The 26,197-nt window shown below is 36.7% G+C and overlaps 2 protein-coding genes and 1 non-coding gene across 4 annotated transcripts; 1 reads left to right on the top strand and 2 right to left on the bottom strand.

Moving 5' to 3' along the window:
- Window positions 1-701: 701 nt before the first annotated feature.
- Window positions 702-2,370, bottom strand: LOC127101320 (organ-specific protein S2-like). 2 transcript variants are annotated; one of them, XM_051038696.1, is made up of 3 exons: window positions 2,280-2,370; window positions 1,565-2,012; window positions 702-1,330 (listed from the first exon to the last, which is right to left on the bottom strand). In XM_051038696.1, the coding sequence occupies exons 1-3, from the start codon at window positions 2,322-2,324 to the stop codon at window positions 831-833; spliced, it is 993 nt and encodes a 330-aa protein (XP_050894653.1). In that variant the 5' UTR covers window positions 2,325-2,370; the 3' UTR covers window positions 702-830. The 2 variants fall into 2 exon arrangements, with proteins under 2 accessions (XP_050894653.1, XP_050894652.1); XM_051038695.1 differs by having other exon boundaries at window positions 702-2,012.
- Window positions 2,371-15,550: 13,180 nt separating this feature from the next.
- On the bottom strand, window positions 15,551-15,657 carry LOC127108888 (small nucleolar RNA R71). Its single transcript, XR_007796390.1, has one exon. It is a non-coding gene; the product is annotated as a small nucleolar RNA R71 (small nucleolar RNA).
- Window positions 15,658-16,889: 1,232 nt separating this feature from the next.
- On the top strand, window positions 16,890-17,288 carry LOC127103490 (uncharacterized). Its single transcript, XM_051040742.1, has one exon. It carries the CDS (start codon window positions 16,890-16,892, stop codon window positions 17,286-17,288), a length of 399 nt encoding a protein of 132 aa, XP_050896699.1.
- The last annotated feature ends 8,909 nt before the right edge of the window (window positions 17,289-26,197 follow it).

The raw sequence follows: 26,197 nt of genomic DNA on the forward strand, positions 1-26,197 counted from the left end.
AAATTCTGGTATATTCAACTAATTATCTTGTCTAATTTTTCAAAAGTTGGTAGAATATTTTATTTTTTAATTGTTACAATGTCAAGACACATAAAATAACATTTTTCTTTAAATACATCAAATAATTTATTCTCGATCATAAGTGAACACAAAGTAAACACTAAATTATCTCGATCATAATTGAAGACAAAGTAAACACTAATAATGAAAGTCGAAGTCTGTTTTATTCTTATTCTTTTGATATCTTTCAATTTTATACTTTTGTAATTTTTTTCTCATTTTTATTTTTTTCTCAATTTTTTTTTGAGATTTCACTTTAAAGCCAAGTTGAGAAGATTTAACTTACTCATCAAATATCATTCCTACATTTTTCCTCGGTCTGAGACCATTCATAATTAAAGTTTTGAAAAATTTCTCAAAGTTGAGATGATCTTGTAAGAATTTAACAAGGTTGGTGTTGGTAGTTTTGATAAGCATGAATGTTTCGATTATAAGAAGATGCATATGTTGCATATGGATTAGGTGATAGAGGTGGTATGAGTATGAAATGGGGTAATAAGTTTGAGTAAACGTGGAGTAAATGGAGAAATATCTATAAAATATGTCAAAGTTTAAGGATGAAAACACCGACTAATAAGAAGTTAGATTATTAATTTATTAAAAGCGGTAATATTCTATTCTAAACTAAAAGACCCAAATTAGGATGATTCTAAAAAAACTTTTTTTACATATTTTATTCAAACACCATAATACATGACAACATAATTACCATTTGAATAAACTTATAGCACACAATTTTATTTTAATAGATGCCACATTCATGTTTCTATTCAATCATTATATTTGGTAGCACTTGGCCTAGGTTCAAACTCATCATTCAAGGGTAATTTCATATTCTTATAACCATCATCACCATCATATTTTGTAGCACTTGGTCTGGGTTCAAACTCATAATTTATGGGTAGTTTCATATTCTGATAACCATCATCACCATCATACTTTGTAGCACTTGGTCTGGGTTCAAACTCATCATTTATCGGTAGTTTCATATTCTGATAACCATCATCACCATCATACTTTGTAGCACTTGGTCTGGGTTCAAACTCATCATTTATGGTCAATTTCAGATTCTTATAACCTTCATCACCGTCATACTTAGTAACACTTGGTATGGGTTCAAACTCATCATTTACGGATAGTTTCATATTCTTATAACCATCATCACCATCATACTTTGTAGCACTTGGTCTGGGTTCAAACTCATCATTTATGGGTAGTTTCATATTCTTATAACCATCATCACCATCATACTTTGTAGCACTTGGTCTGGGTTCAAACTCATCATTTACTGGTAGTTTGATATTCTTATAACCCTCATTACCATCATATTCTGTAGCACTTGGTCTGGGTTCAAACTCATCATTTATTGACAATTTCATATTCTTATAACTCTCATCACCATCATACTTTGTAACACTTGGTCTGGGTTCAAACTCATCATTTACAAGTAATTTCATATTCTTATTACCCTCACCACCGTCATACTTTGTAACACTAGGTCTAGGTTCAAACTCATCATTTACTGGTAGTTTGATATTCTTATAACCCTCATTACCATCATACTTTGTAGCACTTGGTCTGGGTTCAAACTCATCATTTATTGACAATTTCATATTCTTATAACTCTCATCACCATCATACTTTGTAACACTTGGTCTGGGTTCAAACTCATCATTTACAAGTAATTTCATATTCTTATTACCCTCACCACCGTCATACTTTGTAACACTAGGTCTAGGTTCAAACTCTTCCTTGACCAACTTTTTTTCTTTGACATCTAGCTGATCACATTTACCTTTGGCAAGTTGTTCTTGCGCCTTGGAGTTCTTCAAAGGCTCGATCACAGATTTGAATTGAAGAAGCCCTTGAATTCCTTCCGGCATCGCTTCATCTTTCATAACAGTTTTCCAATATTCCTTTAGATCTTTTCTTGATTCTATAGTAACAGCAAACTTCTCCGGAATACAAAGAGAATAAAGCAAAAAGAAAATAGTGGTCAGTATACTGCATAATAAACTACGATATTACAGCATAATAAGTAAAACAAAATATTGTTTGATTTTAATCATTTTATGAATCAATGAAGAATTTGAAAGATGAATGTTTTCTATTTTTTTTTTCTTTCTTCAGTAACTACTAAAAACACTAATAAGAAATAAAATTTGTAAAAACACTAATAAGAAAGTATAATAGTAGTAAATACTAAAAGGGAAACACACCATGAAAAGGAAGAGGAAAGGAAGCAGAGCAAGAGCGGGTCTCATTTTCAAAGTAAAAGGACTCGGTTTCTTCTTCTATTATGAGATGATGTTTCAAAGTACATCATTACTCACTATTTATAGACCCTGTAATCAATAGTAACAGACCAAATATATATTTTATAAAAATAAATATGTTTAATATGAGATGATTTTTTTTAAGAATCTTTATTCCGTTTTACTACTTTTGTGACAGTCATTATTTAATAGTCAGGTTTAGTTCTTTCTTAATATTTATCACATTTTTAAAAATGGTTTCAATTCCCATCATTTTTTTATTTAAAATTTATTCATATTAATCCTGACTTTTATTAATCATAATTTTATTTTATTTTTCAATTTCAATGATACTTATTTTTTATATAGTAATATTTTTATTCTCAATATTGCAGTTAAAGGGACTAATGTAAAAGGGACCAATGGTAACATTAACATTAATCTTATTTTATATATATTATGCCAGTCAAATAGACCAAAGGTTATTGTTCATGGAACTCACTTATCCACTACGTCATTTACAATGTGTGGGGGATATTATTCTAGTTTAGAGTAGAGATAATCTAAATCCAAGTTTCATTGGGCAGATTTCGCATACCAATTAGAATATCTAGCAAGTTCTTATCAGATTTGGAGTAGAATTGACAAATTAGAAGCATAAATAAAAAATATACTTAGAAGTAGTAAGGTAATGAATCATACTAATAGTTAGGAATACAAAGACCTGAAGAGAATTTTTTATTCTTACCAACTCGATCTTGTTGCACCGGGCAACAAACATTGGTGAACCATTTCTCGAACTGCGTGTCGAGATAATCCAAAGTGTCGATAATTACCCCGTGGTCTTCCGGTCGCAAAACAACGTCGATGAAGACGCTTAACAGAAGAACTTTTGAAGTTTCCAAAAATTGAAGATACAGATCAAATAATCTGATTTTTTTTTATTTCAGTTGCTATAATTATATGACCACATCCTTATTTTGATTTTAGATTTTAGGCGGTTCTTTATCTCCAGATAATGGGAAGTGATGAGTAGGTTTTTTATAATAATTAATTCTATGAATTTTTGTAGAAATTTAACCACGGATTCCGAAGTGAAAGAAATTATTTTATCTACTAATAGTGGACAAATTGGGGTATTACAAAATCATGCGCCTATTGCCACAGCTTTAGATATAGTCCATATAATGTCTTTTTCAGGAGCTAGAGGAAATGCATCTCAAGTGCACCAATTAGTCGGAATGAGAGGATTAATTTTCCACTTCTAAAGATTAACAAGTTGTTATAATTTCTCTACTTAATAAAGGGAAACACAATATTTCTCAGATATAATCTGAATTCAAACTGTATTCAGTCATATTATTCTCATACTGATTTGGATGTTAGAGTGATAACCTTGTAGGTCAAGCACTCACCTATCGCATCAAAAGTTCAAACTCACTGTTGTAATTCATATCTTCTTATCAACGATCAATTTTGGTTCCCTCGCGGAACAATGATGTTGTCTTTGGAAATCGACACACCTGATTCTTATGTTTTCCACGATTTAAACATTCATCTCACGCCTCACAGAACCAAACTTTCTTCAAACTAGAAATTCATATTTCCTTAATTTGAACTTGAGATATCTGTTCTTGATCCTCACTGATTAAAGATCAAGACCGCTCCTCAGATATCCACCATATCCATAAGAAATTTCCAGATCTATAACCATTCACTTAGCCGTGCAATCCGAAGTAGTTGTATCCTCTCGAACTGCAAGAGTTGCACTTCTTCATGCGCAAACGGTACCGATGAGGTCCTGGTAAACTATTCGTTCGCGCCGTCGCATAAAGATCCTACTCGACCTAGCCATTCTCAAGGAGTCATCCAGCCTCTCCCACTCTTAGAATCTGCTGTACAATTTCAACAAGACAAATCATCGCTCAGGCCTCCCGCATTGTCGATGGCACCTAGACTAGAGGTATTACTTGGTTTCCAACTACTACAATCAACTACTGCGTGCAAGGAAAAAATGAACTATTAAATTATGTTTATAACATGGTTTGAAAATGGAATTTGCAAGCATTAGTGGAAAGGTTATTGGTAACTCATATTTTGTGAGTTATTTAAGCCTTTAATTCTTGAAGTTCTTGGATTTAATTTGCTATTATTTTAAGTTGGAGGTTTAATTTTAATTTTTTTAGGTAAAATAGCATGGAGCACAACTGGTGCTCCCTTTTGAAATTTTTATGTGTTTTATGCAGGAGATACTCTAGTGATGAGTTCTAGCATGTCGAAATTGGCAGTGGCGAGAATTAGCATTTTGCAGTAGGTTTTAATACCAGGAGACGCTGGAGCATTCAAAGCCTTAAACAAAGGAGAAATAGGGGAAAATGTGAATGTTTATATATTCATGTGTTGAGCTGTAAAGGTGGAAACAAGGTTGGCACTACAAGACAAAATGCTGACACAAGGTACGAAGTAGAGCAGCGTTGCCTCATTCTCTGCACCGCCGCGCATTTATGCCACCTTTGCTGCACTACTCTGTTGCATTAGACTTTGTCTCCTCACATGCTGAGAGTACCTTAGCCTTGGATGGTACGAAAAAGAGAGAAAAGGAAGGGGAATGTGTTGGTTTCATTTGGGGCAAAGCATAAAATTATCTAAGAAGCCCAAGATCCAAGACAACATAAAAACCCTAGATGAACTCAGTATAAAAAGGACCCTTAGGGTAAAAAGGTTCACTCATTTAGAGAAAACACATAGAAAAGAGAAAGTGATAATCAAGAAGAGTGAGTGAAGGGTGAGAGTTCTGCACATTATTTTGGGTAGAGCTTTTCACCATCTGGCACGACAGAGTTCGACTCTTGCTGATTGAAGATTGCAATGAGACAACTTTGTTACTTAGGTTTCTCATTTCTATTACGGTCATTGTATTTTGAGATGTTAAGCTTAGGAACCAGTATGCTTGTATTAGTTAGACATGTTATGACCTAAAACTCTTATTGTTGAGCTTTGTGAAATTTATTAGTAATTAAATCCTTTATGTTTTATGATGTGTGATTGGTTTTATCATTTGTTTTCATTCTATACAGTTAGCTATTTGATTGATCACCTTAGAACTGAGTATCAGCTTGGTAATATGAGTAATCCATCACCAATTGGATTTAATGATAAATATGGTTGCGCTAGTATGATAGGAATATTCACTTAATTAGTTACCTTAGGCATAAGGAACTACAACCATATGGGTAATACAAAATGAATTGACATGCATGTAAGTAATGTGAGACTTGGAATTTGTTCTTTATTGCTCATGCATATAAGTAAGATGATGTAGGAATACACGTTAAGATCACATTTTGTCCTCACCTTCCACGACATAACACATCATATAAGCATATTGGTAAAATAGTACTAATAAATGGATCATTGCTTAACATGTTTCTCAATATTCACACAACTCTCTTATCACTGCTAGTATTTAATTTTGCTCACTGAACCATCACAAAATCACTATATTTACTACCTTGCTCACGCTATTCACAAACGTAAAACATTGAAAATCAATCTAAGTTAATATTGTTCCCTTTGGGTTAGACATCCTTAATAATTATATCACTTGCTGCAATCAAAAGCATGTATACTTGCATGTGACACCTTTTGATAAGCGAACGGGTTTTTGGCACCATTGTCGTGGAGCGTGTCAAATAACATTTTTATTTTATTTTATCTTTGTGAATATAGAATTTGAGCTTCTAACATTTCTTTTACACTGGTGTCACGACAGGTGTTGTGCTACTGCATGCACAGGTTGTTAACTTCAGAATACAGAGGATTTTCTGAGCTTGAAAGAGAATTTTGATTGCTAAGAAGATTTCAAACTACTAACCAACAACCAGAAAATTTAGTCCCTATCCCACTTGTAACACCCCAAATTAAACTAAGCTAATTATTTGATTTAAATTAATATTTTATTTATTAATTTAATTGAATAATTGGATGTTTGGATTATTTTTATTTTATTATTATTTTGGAATAATAATTATTGGGATAATTATTTATTGGAATAATATATAAGTTGGAATTTAGAAAAATCCCATTTTTGGTAAAAAGGTGAATTTCACGTGAAAAGGGAAAAGAGGCAGAAAGGGCAAAAAGCCAGAGAACGAAGGTTGAAGGGAGGAGAAGCTTGGAGCTCGGAAGCTGCCGGATTAACCCAGGTAAGGGGGGTTTATCATCGGTTAAAGGGTATTGTATGATAATATGTACTGGGTAGTAATAATCATTGTTTTACCTCTGATTGGATTGATATATGCTGAAAATGTGTGAAATGTTGGGATGAACGAAATTGAATGATAATCGATGAAATTCGTAGGAATTAGATGTAGTAAGGTTAGCGATTTGAGAAGTTGAATGTATCTGAGTTGTAATTGATAAAACGAACGAAAGTGTATGAAAAATTGGATTGTGGAAGTGTAGATCTGAGAATTCGTAGCAGAGAAACCATGACAGACCTGGAATTGTGGTCTCTGGTCATACGCGTATGGCACTAGGCAATACGCGTATGAGATGGGCTGGTACGCGTATGGCACTAGGCAATACGCGTATGGAATGGCTTGGAAGTGGGAGTTTTGGCGCTGGTACGCGCCATACGCGTGTGATACGCGTATCCCTGGATGTGGTACGCGTATGGTGTATGTCATACGCGTATGAGTGAAAGAGATGAGGTCCTGAACGTGTTTTGGTCTCTGGTGGTACGCGTATGGGAATGTGATACGCGTAGCATACGCGTATGGGCATGGGCGTTACGCGTATGGACTTTGGTCAGGTGTGGGCAATACGCGTATGGCATGGGCAATACGCGTATGGGCAGAATGGAGATTTTCTGTGTTGTTGTGGTGCAGTTTTTGACGGTTTAGACTGAGTGATGTGACTTAGCTGATGTATGATGTAGCAGGGATCATTTCCCGTTGTTTTAAGTAGTGTAGGTATTAGTTGAGTGTGCTAATACTGTGTTTGATTTTGTGGCATGATATGATATGCTATTGTTGATGATATGTGATGGTATACATGATGATGTGAATGTATGCATTTGTGAATAGACTGTTGTGTGGCTTAGAGTGTGAGCATGTGTCTATTCTTGAATTGTTGTTGATGTTGCATTTGCTAGGTGATTAGCTTGCACATTGTGGCCCATTTGGGGTGGTAGCTAATTCCCATGGTGAGGAATTAGTGAGTTAGTCATTATTGGACTGTTGTTGATTGTTTGCATGCTAGGTGATTAGCGTGCATTTCATGGCCCATTTGGGGTGGTAGCTAATTCCCATGGTGAGGAATTAGTGAGTGAGTCACTATGTCTCAAATGAGTGGGACTAGTGAGCTTGGTAGCCGTGCCTGGATTTGGACGGTGAGGTTGAACTATATGTTCACAAATAGTCGGTACCGCATGCATAGAGTCTCATTGCATAATATATGTATGGCGTGTAATATGAATGGATGTATTCCAATATTACACGTGTGTTTGTGTTGGTATTGTTGTGTGGTCATTGAGTATGGTTTGAGATTATACATATGCTATATGTTATTGTTAAGTATGATGTTGGAGTTGATACTGCTGTTATTGAGTATGTGGTCTGGTTAGGGTGATTTGATGCGTTATTTACTTAACATTACATAATGTTGTATAATGCTCGTTATATTGATTGAGGAACTCACCCTTACACTTATTTTTCAGGTAACGAGAAATGAGTTGAGTAGAAGCTAATTATTGGAGTCTAGTGTAGTCTCCGTAGTGGGTCGTGCTCTGATAGATGTAACATCGGGAGGGGATGTTTTAACTAATTTGATATTGATTGTTGAATGATTTACATGTATTGTGTTACATGTTTTACGTTGGTGTTGAATTTGTTCCGCTGCGATTTATGCAAAGAATTTTATTTTGATTAAATAAATGAGCATGACAGGATATTTTAATGAATGTTGTGAAATGATTGTGTGACACCCTTCGGGGCATAATTACTCTGATGAATATATGTGTATTTTAATTATAAAACATTTGGGGTATTTAGAAGGGTGTTACATTAGTGGTATCAGAGCATAGTCGGTCGTGTCGAGTCGTAATTATTCTGTTTCCCCTGTACGGGATAGGTGTTGTGTAACCCTATCAGTACTTATTGTTTTGGTTTGTTGGGTTTTCAGAATAGAGATGGCTGGAAGAGGTAGAGATGATGCTGCAATTGCTGAGGCTCTGGGTATGCTAGCTGGAGTACTTGGAGGAAATCAGAATGTTATGGGAATGGGAGCTGCTCGTCAGTTGAGTGAGTTCCAGAAGAACAATCCTCCAATGTTCAAAGGAGCATACGATCCAGATGGTGCTCAGAAGTGGTTGAAGGAGATAGAGAGGATCTTTAGAGTAACTGAGTGTACTGAGAATCAGAAGGTCAGGTTCGGTACACATATGCTGTCAGAAGAAGCTGATGATTGGTGGGTTGCTACCCGCACTGAGTTGGAAACTGCTGGAAATGCTGAGATTTCCTGGGCGGTGTTCAGAGAGAGATTCCTGAGGAAGTATTTTCCTGAGGATGTCAGAGGAAAGAAGGAGATAGAGTTTTTGGAATTGAAACAGGGTAACAGGTCTGTAACTGAGTATGCTGCTAAGTTCACAGAGCTGTCAAAGTATTATACTCCCTATGCTGAGGCTGCTGGGGAATTTTCCAAGTGTGTGAAGTTTGAGAACGGGTTGCGTCCCGAGATCAAGCAGGCGATTGGATATCAGAGGATTAGAGTGTTTTCTGATTTAGTTGACTGTTGCAGGATTTTCGAACAGGATTCCAAGGCTAGAGCTGAGAGCTATCAGCAGAGAGTTGATAGGAAAGGCAAGAATCAGACTGATCGTGGAAAACCGTATGCAGCTGGCAAGGGTTTTCAGAGACAGAGTGGGATGAAGAGGCCTAGTGGGGGAGACTCTAGTGCTCCTGCTAAGTGTTACAGATGTGGTCAGGCTGGGCATCGTATCCATGAGTGTACCAGTAATGAGAAGAAGTGTTTTAAGTGTGGCAAGGGTGGTCATCTGGCTGCAGACTGCCGGTTGAAGACTGTGACTTGTTTCAACTGTGGAGAGTTGGGTCATATCAGTCCACAGTGTCCTAAGCCAAAGAAAGAGCATCAGTCAGGAGGCAAGGTTTTTGCCTTATCAGGTTCTGAGACTTCTGCAGATGATCGTTTGATCCGAGGTACGTGTTATATTAATGGCTTTCCTCTTGTAGCTATTATTGACACAGGTGCGACTCATTCTTTAATATCTTTGGATTGTGCTGTGAAACTTAAGTTAGAAAGATCTGAGATGTTTGGAAGTATGGTGATTGATACTCCTGCGAAGGGTTCAGTGACTACTACTTCAGTTTGTTTAAATTGTCCTTTGAGTATTTTTGGTAGAGACTTTGGGATAGACCTTGTGTGTCTTCCGTTAGTGCAGATTGATGTTATCTTGGGAATGAACTGGTTGGTGTTTAACCGAGTTTCTATTAACTGTTTTGATAAGACTGTGATTTTTCCTGAAATTGAGGAAGGAAAGAGTTTATTTCTATCTGCAAGACAGGTGAATGAGGAAGTGGCAGATGGGGCAGAGTTGTTTATGCTGTTAGCGACTATGGAAGCTAAAGATAAACTGGTGATTGGTGATCTAGCAGTGGTGTGTGATTTTCCTGATGTGTTTCCGGAAGAGGTGAATGAATTGCCACCAGAACGTGAAGTTGAGTTCTCGATTGATTTGGTACCTGGTACTAGACCGATATCGATGGCTCCGTACCGTATGTCTGCTGTTGAGTTAGCTGAATTGAAGAGCCAGTTGGAAGATCTGTTGGATAAGAAGTTTATTCGTCCGAGTGTGTCACCGTGGGGTGCACCAGTGTTGTTGGTTAAGAAGAAAGAAGGTACTATGAGGTTGTGTGTGGACTACAGGCAACTGAATAAAGTGACGATCAAGAATCGGTATCCTTTACCGAGGATTGATGATTTGATGGATCAGTTGGTTGGTGCAAGTGTGTTCAGCAAGATAGACTTGAGATCTGGGTATCATCAGATCCGTGTGAAAACTGAAGATATTCAGAAGACTGCTTTCAGAACAAGGTATGGACATTATGAGTATTCTGTAATGCCTTTCGGTGTGACTAATGCACCTGGAGTATTTATGGAGTATATGAATAGGATTTTTCATCCGTATCTAGATCAGTTTGTTGTGGTGTTTATTGATGACATTTTGGTGTATTCGAAATCTGAAGAAGAACATGCTGAGCATTTGAGAGTGGTTTTAGAAGTTCTCCGAGAAAAGAGGTTATTCGCTAAACTGTCCAAATGTGAATTTTGGTTAGAAGAGGTGAGTTTTCTTGGTCATGTGATTTCAAGAGGTGGTGTTGCTGTTGATCCTTCTAAGATAGAAGCGGTATCTAAGTGGGAAGCTCCGAAGTCTGTTGCTGAGATTCGAAGTTTCCTTGGGTTGGCTGGTTATTATAGGAAGTTCATTGAGGGATTTTCTAAGTTGGCGTTACCGTTGACGATGTTGACTAGAAAGGGGCAAGCGTTTGTTTGGGATTCGAAATGTGAAGAAGGTTTTCAAGAATTAAAGAGAAGGTTGACTACTGCTCCTATTCTGATATTACCGAGTTCGTCGGAACTATTTGAGGTTTACTGTGATGCTTCATTGTTGGGTTTAGGTGGGGTGTTGATGCAGAATAAGCAGGTTATAGCTTATGCGTCGAGACAGCTGAGGGTTCATGAGAGGAACTATCCGACACATGATTTAGAGTTGGCAGCTGTGGTATTTGTTCTGAAGTTGTGGAGGCATTATTTGTATGGATCAAGATTTGAAGTTTTCAGTGACCATAAAAGTTTGAAGTATTTGTTTGATCAGAAAGAGCTGAATATGAGACAGAGGAGATGGTTAGAGTTTCTGAAGGATTATGATTTTGGTTTGAATTATCATCCGGGTAAAGCAAATGTAGTGGCTGATGCATTGAGTCGGAAATCCTTACATATGTCTATGTTAATGGTTAAGGAGTTGGATTTAATTGAGCAGTTTAGAGACTTGAGTTTGGTGTGTGAGAGTACTCACAATAGTGTTAAACTGGGAATGTTGAGATTAACAAGTGGTATTCTGGATGAGATCAGAGAAGGTCAGAAATCTGATATGCTTTTGGTTGATAAGTTGACTTTGGTGAACTCAGGTCAGGGTGGTGAATTCCGAGTTGATGAGAATGATGTTTTGAGATTTGGTGACCGGGTGTGTATTCCGGATGTTGCCGAGCTTAAGAAGAGTATTCTTGAAGAAGGACATCGTAGTGGCTTGAGTATTCATCCTGGAGCTACAAAGATGTATCATGATTTGAAGAAGTTATTTTGGTGGCCGGGAATGAAGAGAGAAATTGCGAGTTTTGTTTATTCCTGTTTGACTTGTCAGAAGTCAAAGATTGAGCATCAGAAGCCGTCTGGGCTAATGCAACCGTTGGCTATTCCAGAGTGGAAGTGGGATAGTATCAGTATGGATTTTGTTTCTGGTTTGCCGAGGACGAGTAAGAATTTTGAAGCCATTTGGGTGATTGTTGACAGGTTGACGAAGTCGGCTCATTTCATTCCGATCAGAATGGATTACCCGTTAGAGAGGCTAGCCGAGTTGTATATTGAGAAGATTGTAAGTTTGCATGGTATTCCGTCGAGTATTGTTTCGGACAGAGATCCTAGATTTACATCGAAGTTCTGGGAGGGTTTGCAGAGGGCTTTGGGAACTAAGCTGAGATTGAGTTCTGCATATCATCCGCAGACTGATGGTCAGACTGAGAGGACGATTCAGTCATTGGAGGATCTTTTGAGAGCTTGTGTTTTGGAAAAAGGAGGTGCTTGGGATTGTTATTTGCCTTTAATTGAGTTTACCTACAACAATAGTTTTCATTCGAGCATTGGTATGGCACCGTTTGAAGCTTTGTATGGTAGGAGATGTCGGACACCTCTATGTTGGTATGAGTCCGGTGAGAGTGCTGTGGTTGGACCGGAGATTGTTCAACAAACTACTGAAAAGATTAAGATGATTCAGGAGAAGATGAGAATTGCTCAGAGTCGTCAGAAGAGTTATCATGATAAGAGGAGGAAGTCACTTGAGTTCCAAGAGGGAGATCATGTGTTTCTTCGTGTTACTCCGGTAACTGGTGTTGGTCGAGCTTTGAAGTCGAAGAAGTTGACACCTCGATTTATTGGTCCTTATCAGATTTTGGAGAGGATAGGAGAGGTAGCCTATCGTATCGCTTTACCGCCGTCGCTTGCGAATTTGCATGATGTTTTTCATGTGTCTCAGTTGAGGAGATACATTCATGATCCGTCTCATGTTGTCCAAGTAGATGATGTACAGGTGAGAGATAACCTGACTGTTGAAACATCACCTATGCGGATCGAGGATCGAGAGTTGAAGCAGTTGCGGGGTAAAGAGATTGCCTTGGTGAAGGTAGCTTGGGGAGGACCAGCAGGTGGCAGTGTGACTTGGGAACTGGAGAGTAAGATGAAGGAGTCCTATCCGGAGTTGTTCGCTTGAGGTATGTTTTCGAGGACGAAAACTCTTTTAGTGGGGGAGAGTTGTAACACCCCAAATTAAACTAAGCTAATTATTTGATTTAAATTAATATTTTATTTATTAATTTAATTGAATAATTGGATGTTTGGATTATTTTTATTTTATTATTATTTTGGAATAATAATTATTGGGATAATTATTTATTGGAATAATATATAAGTTGGAATTTAGAAAAATCCCATTTTTGGTAAAAAGGTGAATTTCACGTGAAAAGGGAAAAGAGGCAGAAAGGGCAAAAAGCCAGAGAACGAAGGTTGAAGGGAGGAGAAGCTTGGAGCTCGGAAGCTGCCGGATTAACCCAGGTAAGGGGGGTTTATCATCGGTTAAAGGGTATTGTATGATAATATGTACTGGGTAGTAATAATCATTGTTTTACCTCTGATTGGATTGATATATGCTGAAAATGTGTGAAATGTTGGGATGAACGAAATTGAATGATAATCGATGAAATTCGTAGGAATTAGATGTAGTAAGGTTAGCGATTTGAGAAGTTGAATGTATCTGAGTTGTAATTGATAAAACGAACGAAAGTGTATGAAAAATTGGATTGTGGAAGTGTAGATCTGAGAATTCGTAGCAGAGAAACCATGACAGACCTGGAATTGTGGTCTCTGGTCATACGCGTATGGCACTAGGCAATACGCGTATGAGATGGGCTGGTACGCGTATGGCACTAGGCAATACGCGTATGGAATGGCTTGGAAGTGGGAGTTTTGGCGCTGGTACGCGCCATACGCGTGTGATACGCGTATCCCTGGATGTGGTACGCGTATGGTGTATGTCATACGCGTATGAGTGAAAGAGATGAGGTCTTGAACGTGTTTTGGTCTCTGGTGGTACGCGTATGGGAATGTGATACGCGTAGCATACGCGTATGGGCATGGGCGTTACGCGTATGGACTTTGGTCAGGTGTGGGCAATACGCGTATGGCATGGGCAATACGCGTATGGGCAGAATGGAGATTTTCTGTGTTGTTGTGGTGCAGTTTTTGACGGTTTAGACTGAGTGATGTGACTTAGCTGATGTATGATGTAGCAGGGATCATTTCCCGTTGTTTTGAGTAGTGTAGGTATTAGTTGAGTGTGCTAATACTGTGTTTGATTTTGTGGCATGATATGATATGCTATTGTTGATGATATGTGATGGTATACATGATGATGTGAATGTATGCATTTGTGAATAGACTGTTGTGTGGCTTAGAGTGTGAGCATGTGTCTATTCTTGAATTGTTGTTGATGTTGCATTTGCTAGGTGATTAGCTTGCACATTGTGGCCCATTTGGGGTGGTAGCTAATTCCCATGGTGAGGAATTAGTGAGTTAGTCATTATTGGACTGTTGTTGATTGTTTGCATGCTAGGTGATTAGCGTGCATTTCATGGCCCATTTGGGGTGGTAGCTAATTCCCATGGTGAGGAATTAGTGAGTGAGTCACTATGTCTCAAATGAGTGGGACTAGTGAGCTTGGTAGCCGTGCCTGGATTTGGACGGTGAGGTTGAACTATATGTTCACAAATAGTCGGTACCGCATGCATAGAGTCTCATTGCATAATATATGTATGGCGTGTAATATGAATGGATGTATTCCAATATTACACGTGTGTTTGTGTTGGTATTGTTGTGTGGTCATTGAGTATGGTTTGAGATTATACATATGCTATATGTTATTGTTAAGTATGATGTTGGAGTTGATACTGCTGTTATTGAGTATGTGGTCTGGTTAGGGTGATTTGATGCGTTATTTACTTAACATTACATAATGTTGTATAATGCTCGTTATATTGATTGAGGAACTCACCCTTACACTTATTTTTCAGGTAACGAGAAATGAGTTGAGTAGAAGCTAATTATTGGAGTCTAGTGTAGTCTCCGTAGTGGGTCGTGCTCTGATAGATGTAACATCGGGAGGGGATGTTTTAACTAATTTGATATTGATTGTTGAATGATTTACATGTATTGTGTTACATGTTTTACGTTGGTGTTGAATTTGTTCCGCTGCGATTTATGCAAAGAATTTTATTTTGATTAAATAAATGAGCATGACAGGATATTTTAATGAATGTTGTGAAATGATTGTGTGACACCCTTCGGGGCATAATTACTCTGATGAATATATGTGTATTTTAATTATAAAACATTTGGGGTATTTAGAAGGGTGTTACACCACTGGTGAAAGATTTTGAAGATTATATTGAAGAACAACCACAAGTGGAAGAAGGAGATCCTGCCATGGCAGAATCCGACATCATTGGCATTGAAAATGACAAGGCAAGGAACATTAGAGACTATGGAGTATTTGATCCTAATGAAATGAATATTGGGATTATCAGACCTGAAATAACCGTGGATCAATTTGAATTCAAGCCTATGATGTTTCAAATGTTGCAAACTATAGGTCAGTATTCTGGTTCTGCAAACGAAGACCCATATCTGCACCTGTGACAGTCCTGGAAGTGGCAAGTAATTTCAATATTCTTGACATATCAGATGATGCCTTCAGGTTGAGATTGTTTGCATACTCATTGAGAGATCGAGCCAAAATCTGGATGAACTATCTTAAGCCTAACTCCATAGCCACATGAAATGTACTAGCTAAAAATTTATTAGCTAAGTACTTTCCCCCTGTCAAGAATGCTAAAATGAGGAATGAAATCACATAATTTAGGAAAGAGGAATATGAGTCTTTATTTGATGCTTGGGAACAATTTAAGGAACTTTTGAGATAATGTCCCCACCATGGGATACCAATATGCATTCAATTGGAAACTTTTTACAATGGATTAGTTCCTTCGTCAAGAAATATGCTTGATGCTTCAAGTGCTGGAGTGTTGTTGTCAAATTCTTATGAAGAGGGATATAACTTGATTGAGAGTATCACTACCAACACATATCAATGGTTTATTATGAGAGTTTCTACTATTTGAACTCACAAAAAACTAGTTGGAGTGCTTGAAGTTACTGAAACTACAACCCTTGTCGCTCAAGTATCTCAAATTCATCAAATGATGAAGAACATGATGACAAGTCCTGAAACGACAACAATTGAACTAGTGAAAGTTGTTACTGATGCTTCAGAAGTAGTATGTGTCTATTATGGAGGTGCCCATATCTATGAAGATTGCTCTGCAAATCCTGTATCAGTTAACTATGTTGGAAACAACAAGTATAACAATCCTTACAACAATACGTACAACCCAGGTTGGCGCAACCACCTAAATTTATCTTAGAGCAACACTCAAAATCAATTAAAACCTCAAGTACAACAAGTACCACTTGGTCTCTCTGCACCAAACTACGGATTGGCAAATCAAGAAGAAAATTAATTGGAAGGCATACTAAAATCATTCATTCAAGATACTAAACACCAATTTCAAGCACAAGGAATTATTATCAAAAACTTGGAAAACCAAGTAGGGAAAATTGCCTCTGCTTTGAGTTCCAAGACTTTGGGATCACTTCCAAGCACTAATGAAAACCCAACTTCTACTTCAAGCTCAACAGCTATCGAGACGTTCAAAGTCATTAAGCTAAGAAGTGGAAAAAATTATGAAGGGACTGGTGATCAAAGTCAAACTACCGCAAGAAATAGCAACACAACTCCTGGTGATCTAGAAGATAAAAATGAAGAGGATATCATTATACCAGCACCCCTGGTAGAACATGAAAAAAAAGGGTTTGCCAAGTGAGCAACCAATTCTGATAAGTCGATACATGACTTTCACCTCGGTGGAAAAGTCTATTGATGTTCCAGTAAAGAACCCTGCACAAAAATTCGTTCAAAAAAGACCCTCACCTTCTTTTCCTCATAGAATAAGGAGAGGAAAAGAAGAGGAACCATTTGAAAATTGTATGGATATATTGAAACAACTTCACATCAATTTGCATTTGATAAAAGTTATTAAATAAATACCAAAATACTCCAAATTTATGAAGGATGTGTTAACAAAAAGAAGGAGAGTAGGATAATTCACTACTATGGCATTAACACAAGAATGCAACCAATTGGTAGAAGGGAAGTTACCACCAAAGCTGAATGATCCTGTAATTTTCACAGTTCCCTGCAACATTGGAGATTCTTTTTGTGGTAGAGCCATAAGTGACCTTGGGGAAAGCATAAACATTATGCCATTGTCCATTTTCAAAAAGCTTAGTATAGGGGAAGCAAGGTCAACAACAATCACTCTTCAATTAGCTGACAGAAGTATATGTTATCCACAGGGGAAGATTGAATATGTTCTTATCAAGGTTGATAAGTTTGTTTTCCTGACTGATTCTATAATCGTGGATTTCAATGCTAACGAGGAAGCTCTCATCTCTCTGGGAAGGCCTTTCCTTTCCACAGGAAGAACTTTAATTGATGTGGAAATAGGATAACTAATAATAAGAGTCAATGGACAACAAGTAGTATTCAATGTACTTAATACATTGAAATACCCTAGTGAAGAAATAGTTAATTATTCACTGATATCTAGTTAGGATGCCTTAATTCACAAACAACTATTGAAGGATACTGATGTGCTGAGGCATGATTTGAAAGATTTGAGTAATGAATAGATCATAACAAAAGAACAAGGTGAAATAGTTACAAGAAGGATTGAATCATTTGAGATCCTGGAGGTATCTTGTAAAGAGACAAAGATTGATTCTCCTTTAATAGAGGTACCCCCTAATTTGGAGTTTAAGCAACTACCTTCCATTTTACAATATGTATACTTGGAGGCATGACAAAAATTGCCTGTGGTTATTTCTTCTAATCTTACTGATGAACAAATATTCCAACTCCTGGAATTTCTAAAGAGGCACAAGAAGGCATTTTCTTAGAAAATAGATGACATTAAGGGCATCGGTCCAGTTGTATGCATGAATAGAATATTGCTTGAGGAAAATTAAAAGAATAGAATTGAAGCCTAAAAAAGACTCAATCTAGTAATTAAAGATCTTGTGAAAAAGGAAATTATTAAATGGTTGGACACTAGAATCATCTACCCCATTTCAGATAATGTATGGATAAGCCCAGTTCAGTGTGTTCCTAAGAAGGGAGGCATGACAGTGGTAACAAACAAGAAAAATGAGTTGATTCCCACAAGGACTGTTACTGGCTGGAGAATATGTATGGATTACAGGAAGCTGAACAAAGCTACACACAAATATCATTTTCCTCTTTCATTCATTAATCAAATGTTGTATAGATTGACTGACAAAGAGTTATATTGTTTACTAGATGGATACTCTGGCTATAACCAAATAGCCATTGCACCTGAAGACCAATAAAATACCATCTTTACATGTCCTTATGGCATATTCACTTTCATAAGAATTCCACTTAGACCAACGATGCACGACGGTTATATTCTTAGACTTGTTTGAAAGTTCCATGTAAGTATTCATTGATGACTTTTATGTTTTTGGAGAATCATTCAAAAAAATCCTGGACAACTTGGAGATGATACTCATTAGATGTGAAGAAAGGAATTTGGTTTTGAATTGAGAGAAGTTTCATTTCATTCAAAGGGATAAGAAGTTTCATGGGCCATGCAGGATTCTGTAGGAATTTCATGAAATATTTTTCAAAGATCACAAAGCCTCTATGCCAACTACTGCAACATGATGTGTCATACATCTTTAGTAAGAAGTAGGACAAGGCGTTTAGACTATTATAGGAGACACTTGTTTCTACACCAATGGTGAAAGCTCCTGATTGGTCTAAACCTTTTGATTTAATGTGTGATGTTAGTAATTATGCCATTGGAGTTTTTCTTGGACAAAGGAATGACAAGGTCTTCCATAACATATATTATGCAAGTCGGACACTCATTGAAGCTCAAGTCAACTACACCACCACTGAGAAGGAATTATTGGCATTCATATTTTCTTTTGATAAGTTTCGATCATACTTGGTGGGAACCAAGGTGATTATATACACTGATCATGCAACCATCAAATATTTCATAGCAAAGAAAGACGTTAAGCCAAGATTGATAAGATGGGCCATATTATTGCAAGAGTTTGCCTTGTATATCAGAGATAAAAGTAGAGTAGAGAACTTGGTTGTTGACCATATCTCAAGGCTCCCTGAAGAAGTTCATAGGCAAGACACATAGGACGTCAAGGAAGAACTTTCTGATGAGCAGCTACTGGTGATGACTTCGGTCGTGACTCCTTGGTATGCATACATAGTAAACTATTTGGTCAGCAAATATTCTCCACTTGAATTTAATTCACAAAAGAGGAAGAGGTTCTTCCATTCAACCAAAAGTTACTTATGGGATGAAGCCTTTCTATATAAGATATGTGTTGATCAATTGCTAAAATGTGTTGATTACCTAAAGACACGCCATATCTTGACAGCATGTCATGAAGCTCCTTATGGAGGTCATTTTGGAGGACTAAGAACAACAAGAAAAGTTATTCAATCAGGTTATTTATGGTCCTCTCATTTTAAAGATGCTCATGACTTAGTTAAGTTCAGGGAATATCTCCATGAGACAAGAGATGCCCCTCCCCAACATCTTGGAAATTGAACTTTTTGATGTGTGGGGCATCGACTTCATGGGGCCATTTCCCATATATTTTGGAAATTCATACATTCTAGTTGCGATGGATTATGATTCTAAATGGATAGATGCAGTAGCAACCCCCACTAATGATGGAAAGGTTATGACCAAATATTTGATAAACAAACATATTTTCTAGACATGGCACGCCAAGAGCCATCATTAGTGGTGAAGGAACTCATTTTTGCAACAAACTCTTTGAAATCTTGATGGCTAAATATGGAGTAAACCACAAAGTTGCTACAGCCTACCATCCTCAAACTAGTGGACAAGCTAAATTGTCAAATAAGGAGATTAAAAGAATTTTGGAAAAAATGACGAATTCTTCTAGGAAGGATTGCTCAAGACATCTTGATAATGCTCTGTGGGCCTACATAACTTCCTTTAGAACACCATTTGGAATGTATCCCTATAGACTTGTCTATGGCAAAGCTTGTCACTTTCCATTGAGTTGGAGCATAAATCCTTTTGGGCCATTAAAAAGTTGATTTTCATCTTGTCTTCTATTGGGCAAGCTAGAATGATGCAAATGAATAAGCTGGAAGAACATAGGTTATTTTCATATGAGAATGCTATCTTTTATGAGGATAAGACTAAGAAATGGCATGATAGAAGGTATCAGAAAAGGTAATTAGTTGAAGGCCAAAAGTTCTCTTGTACAACTAAAGGCAGAAACTATTTCCAGGAAAGTTAAAGTCAAGATGGTTACCTTTAAACTTTTAAAGATGTATCCATATGGGCCTATTGACCTATTGAATGAGAAAATTGGAAATGAGTTTAAGGTGAATGGATAAAGAGTTAAGACTTATCATGGTGAATCTAACAACAACATAAGGTTCACCATCAATTTGAATAATTGATTTGATGTGTTGTTAAGTCAGACTATAAGATTAGAAAATAGAGCTACTGGGAGGCAACCCAACTTAATATAGTTTTTGTTTTTATTATTGTTCCAGGTGATTAAAAATAAAGTAGTTTTGAGAGTTTTGACCATCTCTCTCATGAGTGTGACTCCTCAATGCAAAGTCTTAGTTGAAAATGTCATGATTAAGGAAAGGGTAGTAGATAAAAGATAAATAGGAAAGAAGAGATTTCATTATTAAGGAAGTTTTGTATGGAGAGAGGAAAGCAAGTCCACAACACTTAGAACTTGGAGCAGCGCGCTATTCACTAATGGCGCATTATTTTCTGACATAGTGATGACCTATCCCAACGCTGTTGTTGGATTTTAACCCCTACAAGTTACCTAATAGTTACATTTTTTTAACTCCTCCAACATTCTAATTTTTTACCCACTCATTCTCCCTTTCTCTCATATATTTCCAAACCTAAAATTGAAATCACTCATCACAACTCTGAAAATGTCTCTCAACCTTTCAAGATATTCAAATAACCCGCTTCCTACACTCTTTCTTTTAACAAACAACCATGGAACCAAAAGTATCAAACAAGCAATACAAGACAACTGCTCGCAAGAATGAAACCCCATCATTTGATTATTCTAATTTAGACTCTTATGACAATGACATTTTCATCAATGAAGATGCCAAGCAAATACTTATGAAGAACTTTTCATATAAGAGTGCGCACTCCGAGAGGTGATTTATTTCCAGCCAAGAAGAAGAAGATTTGGGATTGCCTGATGAGATCGGTCGCGTCATTATTGAACAAAAATGGAAAACATTTTACAAACACCGCAAACCCTACAACATGCAACTTGTGAAGGAGTTTTAATCCAACTTCACGACCAACAAGAGGCTAAAGGTGGTTGCTAGGGGTACCATGGTTCAATTCAATAAGTTCACCATTAACATGGTGCTAGGTTTGCAAGAAGTAGAAGACACTTACCAAAAATTGTTGAGTAATGTAGATAAGTATTATTTGGAGGTTCTGAAGGATTCTTTGTGTTTGGAAGGAATGACTTGGTCAATAGTGCAGAAATCAGCAGACAAAATGGTGATTAGGATGCAACTAAGGTCGGTGCCAAAGGTGTGGTACCAATTTTTGAAGTATTTTGTCATGCCTGCAGCTTATAACGAGTATGTAAACAAGGCCAGGCTATTGATCCTCCATAACATCACCTCAAATAGCCCTGTTGATATTGCTTGAATCATTTGTCAAGAGATCCAGACATGTGCAAAAAGGAAGGATGTAATGTTGTACTTCTCGTGTTTGAGAATTGCGCTTTGCAAGAGGCATGGCGTGCCTGAGATGCCTACATATTAAATATGCCATCCATAGGTAGGTTTTGATAAGGCATCAATCATGAATCTGCTAAAAGTAAAGGGAAAAAAGACTTAGGAAGAGGCGCACCAAAAAATACAGAGATAGGAGGAAGTTAAACCAATGATAATGATATTGTGTGGAGAATTTTACTCCAAATACAAAAAGACCAGAGAGATTTCTACAAGTTCATGATGAAGCAGCATGCTTGGCACAAGAAGTTGTACTCCATCCATAAAAGAGTAGTTCTGAACAACCCACTAGTGTCCTCAGAGCACATATTAGGTGAACTGTTGAATGTGAGTGAGTGAGGAGGAAAGTCAATATGAAGAGGAAGAAGTCTCGGTCATGATAACGAGAAGTAAAAAGAAGGTATCTTTCAAAGCTCAACCATCGAAAACTTCTGGCATATCAGCAAAAGAAAAAGCACCAGTAAAAAAGAATAAGGACCCATAAAAGAAGGTAACCACTAAAGAACAACCCAAACAAGTGAACATCAATGAAGAAACTGAAGTTGATGAAGAAGGAAATCAAACAATCAATGACATATTGAATGAAGCTAACAAAGATCGTGAGGAATTGAAAAATGAGACAGTTGTGAAAGTGGTAGAGACGGAAGGTGAAGAGGACAAATAAAAAGAAGAAGAAGCCAGTAAAGGAAGCATCTCTAAAGGAAGTGACAAAAAAGATAATGAGGGCTCCGCTTATGAGGCCTTTAAAATTGACTAGAGAATAGAGCCAGAAAAGGAGCCAGAAGATGAGGAGAAGGAAAACACACCTGATCCAGAAAAGACTACCGGAGAAACTATGCAAGTAGTCATACCAGAAAAAGTCGTAACCCTGAAAAAGGTTAAGTCCCTAAAAAGAGTAGAGAAGAGTCATGTGAAGACCCTTGAGAAACGCCTTGTAAAATCTGCCCATGTTGTCGTGCTAGACAAGGTCACTGAAGCCCCAAAGAAGAAAGTTGTGAAGAAAGAAACTATAAGTGAACCTAAGCAAAAGAGCAAGGAGGAGGCTCAAGAAAAAAAAAGAGAAAGAGATGAGGAGAAGGTCATTAGGAAGTGCAACTGGGGTAAATCCTAGCTGGTATATCTTCCTTTCATTACTATTGCTTGAGGTATTGTTTGGCAAGTTATAGCATGACATGTTCATCAAATGACAGTGAGGACCATGTCTTTACTCTATGTTTGGGGGTGTGACAGCCTTTGTCATGACTCTACTTACCGGATACCTAATAAATTTATTCGTTTGTTGCTTGTTTTAGTTTTTACTGCTTTCAGTTTAATTTCATTTTTATTCTCCCATGTTGTTTTAATGAAATGAAAATCATGTTTTGTGTTCTTTTTATTGTTTTGATTTTAGTAGCATATAAAAAAATTGTTTTTAATTCCTATAATTTTAAAAGTACCACACACAGTAACTTCACAATTGTTGGACTATTAATATATATTGGAAACAAGGAAGGACAAGTAATAAAAGAAGTTTGTGCATAAAAAACTAAAGGAATTGTTGAACATTATCACGCCTGAAGTAGTCAGAAAAGAAGTATCTTAAAGAGATTGTAGTAACTTTGAATATGGAAAAGAATAACTTGGTGGTCTTAGAAAAGGGAGGAGAATAGTTAAGGCTAAAAATATAGCGGCTACTGCATTTATTATGCATGTTAAAAAAAGAGATAATAATGGATAAAAAATCCATGTCCCAGAAACTAGAGGAAGAGTGGGTGCCCTTCTCTGAGTAATAGGTTGGACTCATTACAAGTGAGATCTCGTCAGGTGAAAAGGTAGGGTGCTTAGTAAAAGAAGGAAATGTAAATAGTGTATGTAGACCCCGAAAACCTATAGAATTAAAATCAATGAAGCTAGGAAACTCCCCTATGAGACTAAACAGGAATTTCTAGAACATAGGAAAGGCTAATAAATCCAGTTGTTAGACCACTATATTGACTGAAAAACTCTGGCATGACAATTAGAGGTAGACGTTACACACATGCGTAAATATTATAAGTTTATCCATGCTTGATTGTTAAGTTGTGCCAATGCGTGATACAGTCCTACAAGCTGATGAAAATGTGTTGTGATTTGAGAAATGTGTTAGTTTTTTAGAACATATTTTTCATCAGGATTATCTGTCGCATCACCCGAGGAAAACTAATGATTCAAGTTTGGGGGTGTGATAACTCATATTTTGTGAGTTATTTAAGCCTTTAATTCTTGAAGTTATTGGATTTAATTTGCTTTTATTTTAAGTAGGAGGTTTAAATTAAATGTTTTTAGGTAAAATGGCATGGAGCAAAAGAGGTGCTCCCTTTTGGAATTTTTATGTGTTTTGTGTTTTGTGTAGGATATGCTCTAGTGATGAGTTATGGCATGCTGGAACTGGAAGTGGTAGGAATTAGCATTTTGCAGCAAGTTTTAATACCAGGAGATGCTAGAGCATTCAAAGCCTTCAACAAAGGAGAAATAGGGAAGAATGTGAGTGTTTCTATATTCATTTACTAAACTGTAAAGGTGGAGACAAGGTTGGCGCTACAAGACAAAATGTTAACACAAGATACAAAATAGAGCAATGCTACCTCACTCTCTGCACCACACACGTTTCTTCCACCTTTTCCCCACTACTCTGTTGCATTGCACTTTGTCTCCTCACATGCTTAGAGTACCTTATCCTTGGCTGGTACAAAAAAGAGAGAAAAGGGAGGGAAAGATGTTGGTTTCATTTGGGCCAAAACATATAATTATTCAAGAAGTCCAAGATCCAAGACAACACAAAAACCCTAGATGAGTTCATTATAAAAGGGACCCCTATGGGAAAAGGAGAAGAGGTTCACTCATTCATAGAAAACACACCGAAAAAAACAAGTGAGAATCAAGAAGAGAGAGTGAAGGGTGAGAGTTCTGCACATCATTTTGGGTAGAGCTTTTCACCATCTGGCACGACAGAGTTTAACTCTTGCTGAGTGAAGATTCAAGGAGACAACATTGTTACTTTAGTTTCTCATTTCTGTTACAATCATTGTATATTGAGATGTTAAGCTTAGGAACCAGTATGCTTGTATTAGTTAGACATATTATGACCTAAAACTCTTATTGTTAAGCTATGTGAAGTTTATTAGTAATTAAATCCTTTATTTTTTATGATGTGCATTAGTGATTAGTTTTATCATTTGTTTTCATGCTATACACTTAGTTATTTGACCGATCACCTTAGAACTAAGTGTCATCTTGGTAATGTGAGGAATCCATTACCAAGTGGATTTAATGATAAATATGGTTGCGCTAGTAGGATAGAAATATTCACTTAATTAGTTACCTTAGGAATAATGAACTACAACCATAAGGGTAATGCATAATGAATGCATGTAAGTAATGTGAGACTTAGGAATTTGTTCTTTACTACTCATGCATATGAATAAGATGATATAGGAATACACGCTAAGATCACATTATATTCTCACTTGTCATGGCACAACACATCATATAAGCATATTGGTAAAATAGTAATAATAAATGGATCATTGCTCATCATGCTTCTTAATATTCACAAAACTCTCTTATCACTATTGTAGAGGTACAAATTTTGAGATTAAGCTATTGATTAACTTAACTCACAGAGCAAGAGTCCCCACCGCGCTTTTATTATTTCCAAAGGAAAGGGAAAAAGAACAAAAAAAAACCCAAAGAAATTTTAAAACAAAACTAATAAAAAGAGATAAGGGTCTGGGGTTGGTTATGCAAAGGGAAGGTACTGGCACCCTAAACATATATAATACTCTATAGGAACCTCTTATAAATTCTCTATATTTTGGATTTAAAATGGTGTTATTTGTAAAAGATTGGGGAGATGAGAAGAGAAATATGTTTTATAATTTTGTGTTTGCCAAGACTTCCTGGGCCTGATGCCTACATACCAACAAAGTGCAATGGAAGATCAAAACCTCGTAGTTTATGTGAAAAATAACAAAGGTGTTTTTTTATTCATTTTTTAACGAAAATACATTTTGTCATTTTTAGGAGAACACTAAACTAGCCACCCATGAGTATGAGAACTTTGCATCACCATGGAAAAGGGCTCCGACTTGGATAAAGATCAACAATACACCACTAACTCTCTTGGATGGAAAAGAATTATCATCAATACTATGGGGATAAGATAATTACATCTCAACTATAGAAATAACCCATGTCTAAACTTTGAGAAAAAGTTTTAAAAAGAAAAAGTGCACAAAGGGCACATAATAGTTTGAATGAATTATGTATTTATTTAAGTCTTTTGAAATTGGTTTTGAATATGCTTAAGATGTATTAGCATTTATTAAGAAAAGATATTGAAAATCACTTGACAAAAGTCAAGGTATATTGAGAAAGCGATTCAAGTTTGAAAACAAGAAGGTTTTTGAAAAGGAGAGAGAAGATTTTGAAAATTAAAAAAGGGGAGGAGATGGAGAGACTATCCTATAATATCAAGTAAAAGTTAGGGAGGAAAGATCTAACCACAAAATAGCAA

The sequence above is a fragment of the Lathyrus oleraceus genome, chromosome 7, assembly GCF_024323335.1.
Source record: "Lathyrus oleraceus cultivar Zhongwan6 chromosome 7, CAAS_Psat_ZW6_1.0, whole genome shotgun sequence".
Lineage (NCBI taxonomy): Eukaryota > Viridiplantae > Streptophyta > Magnoliopsida > Fabales > Fabaceae > Lathyrus > Lathyrus oleraceus.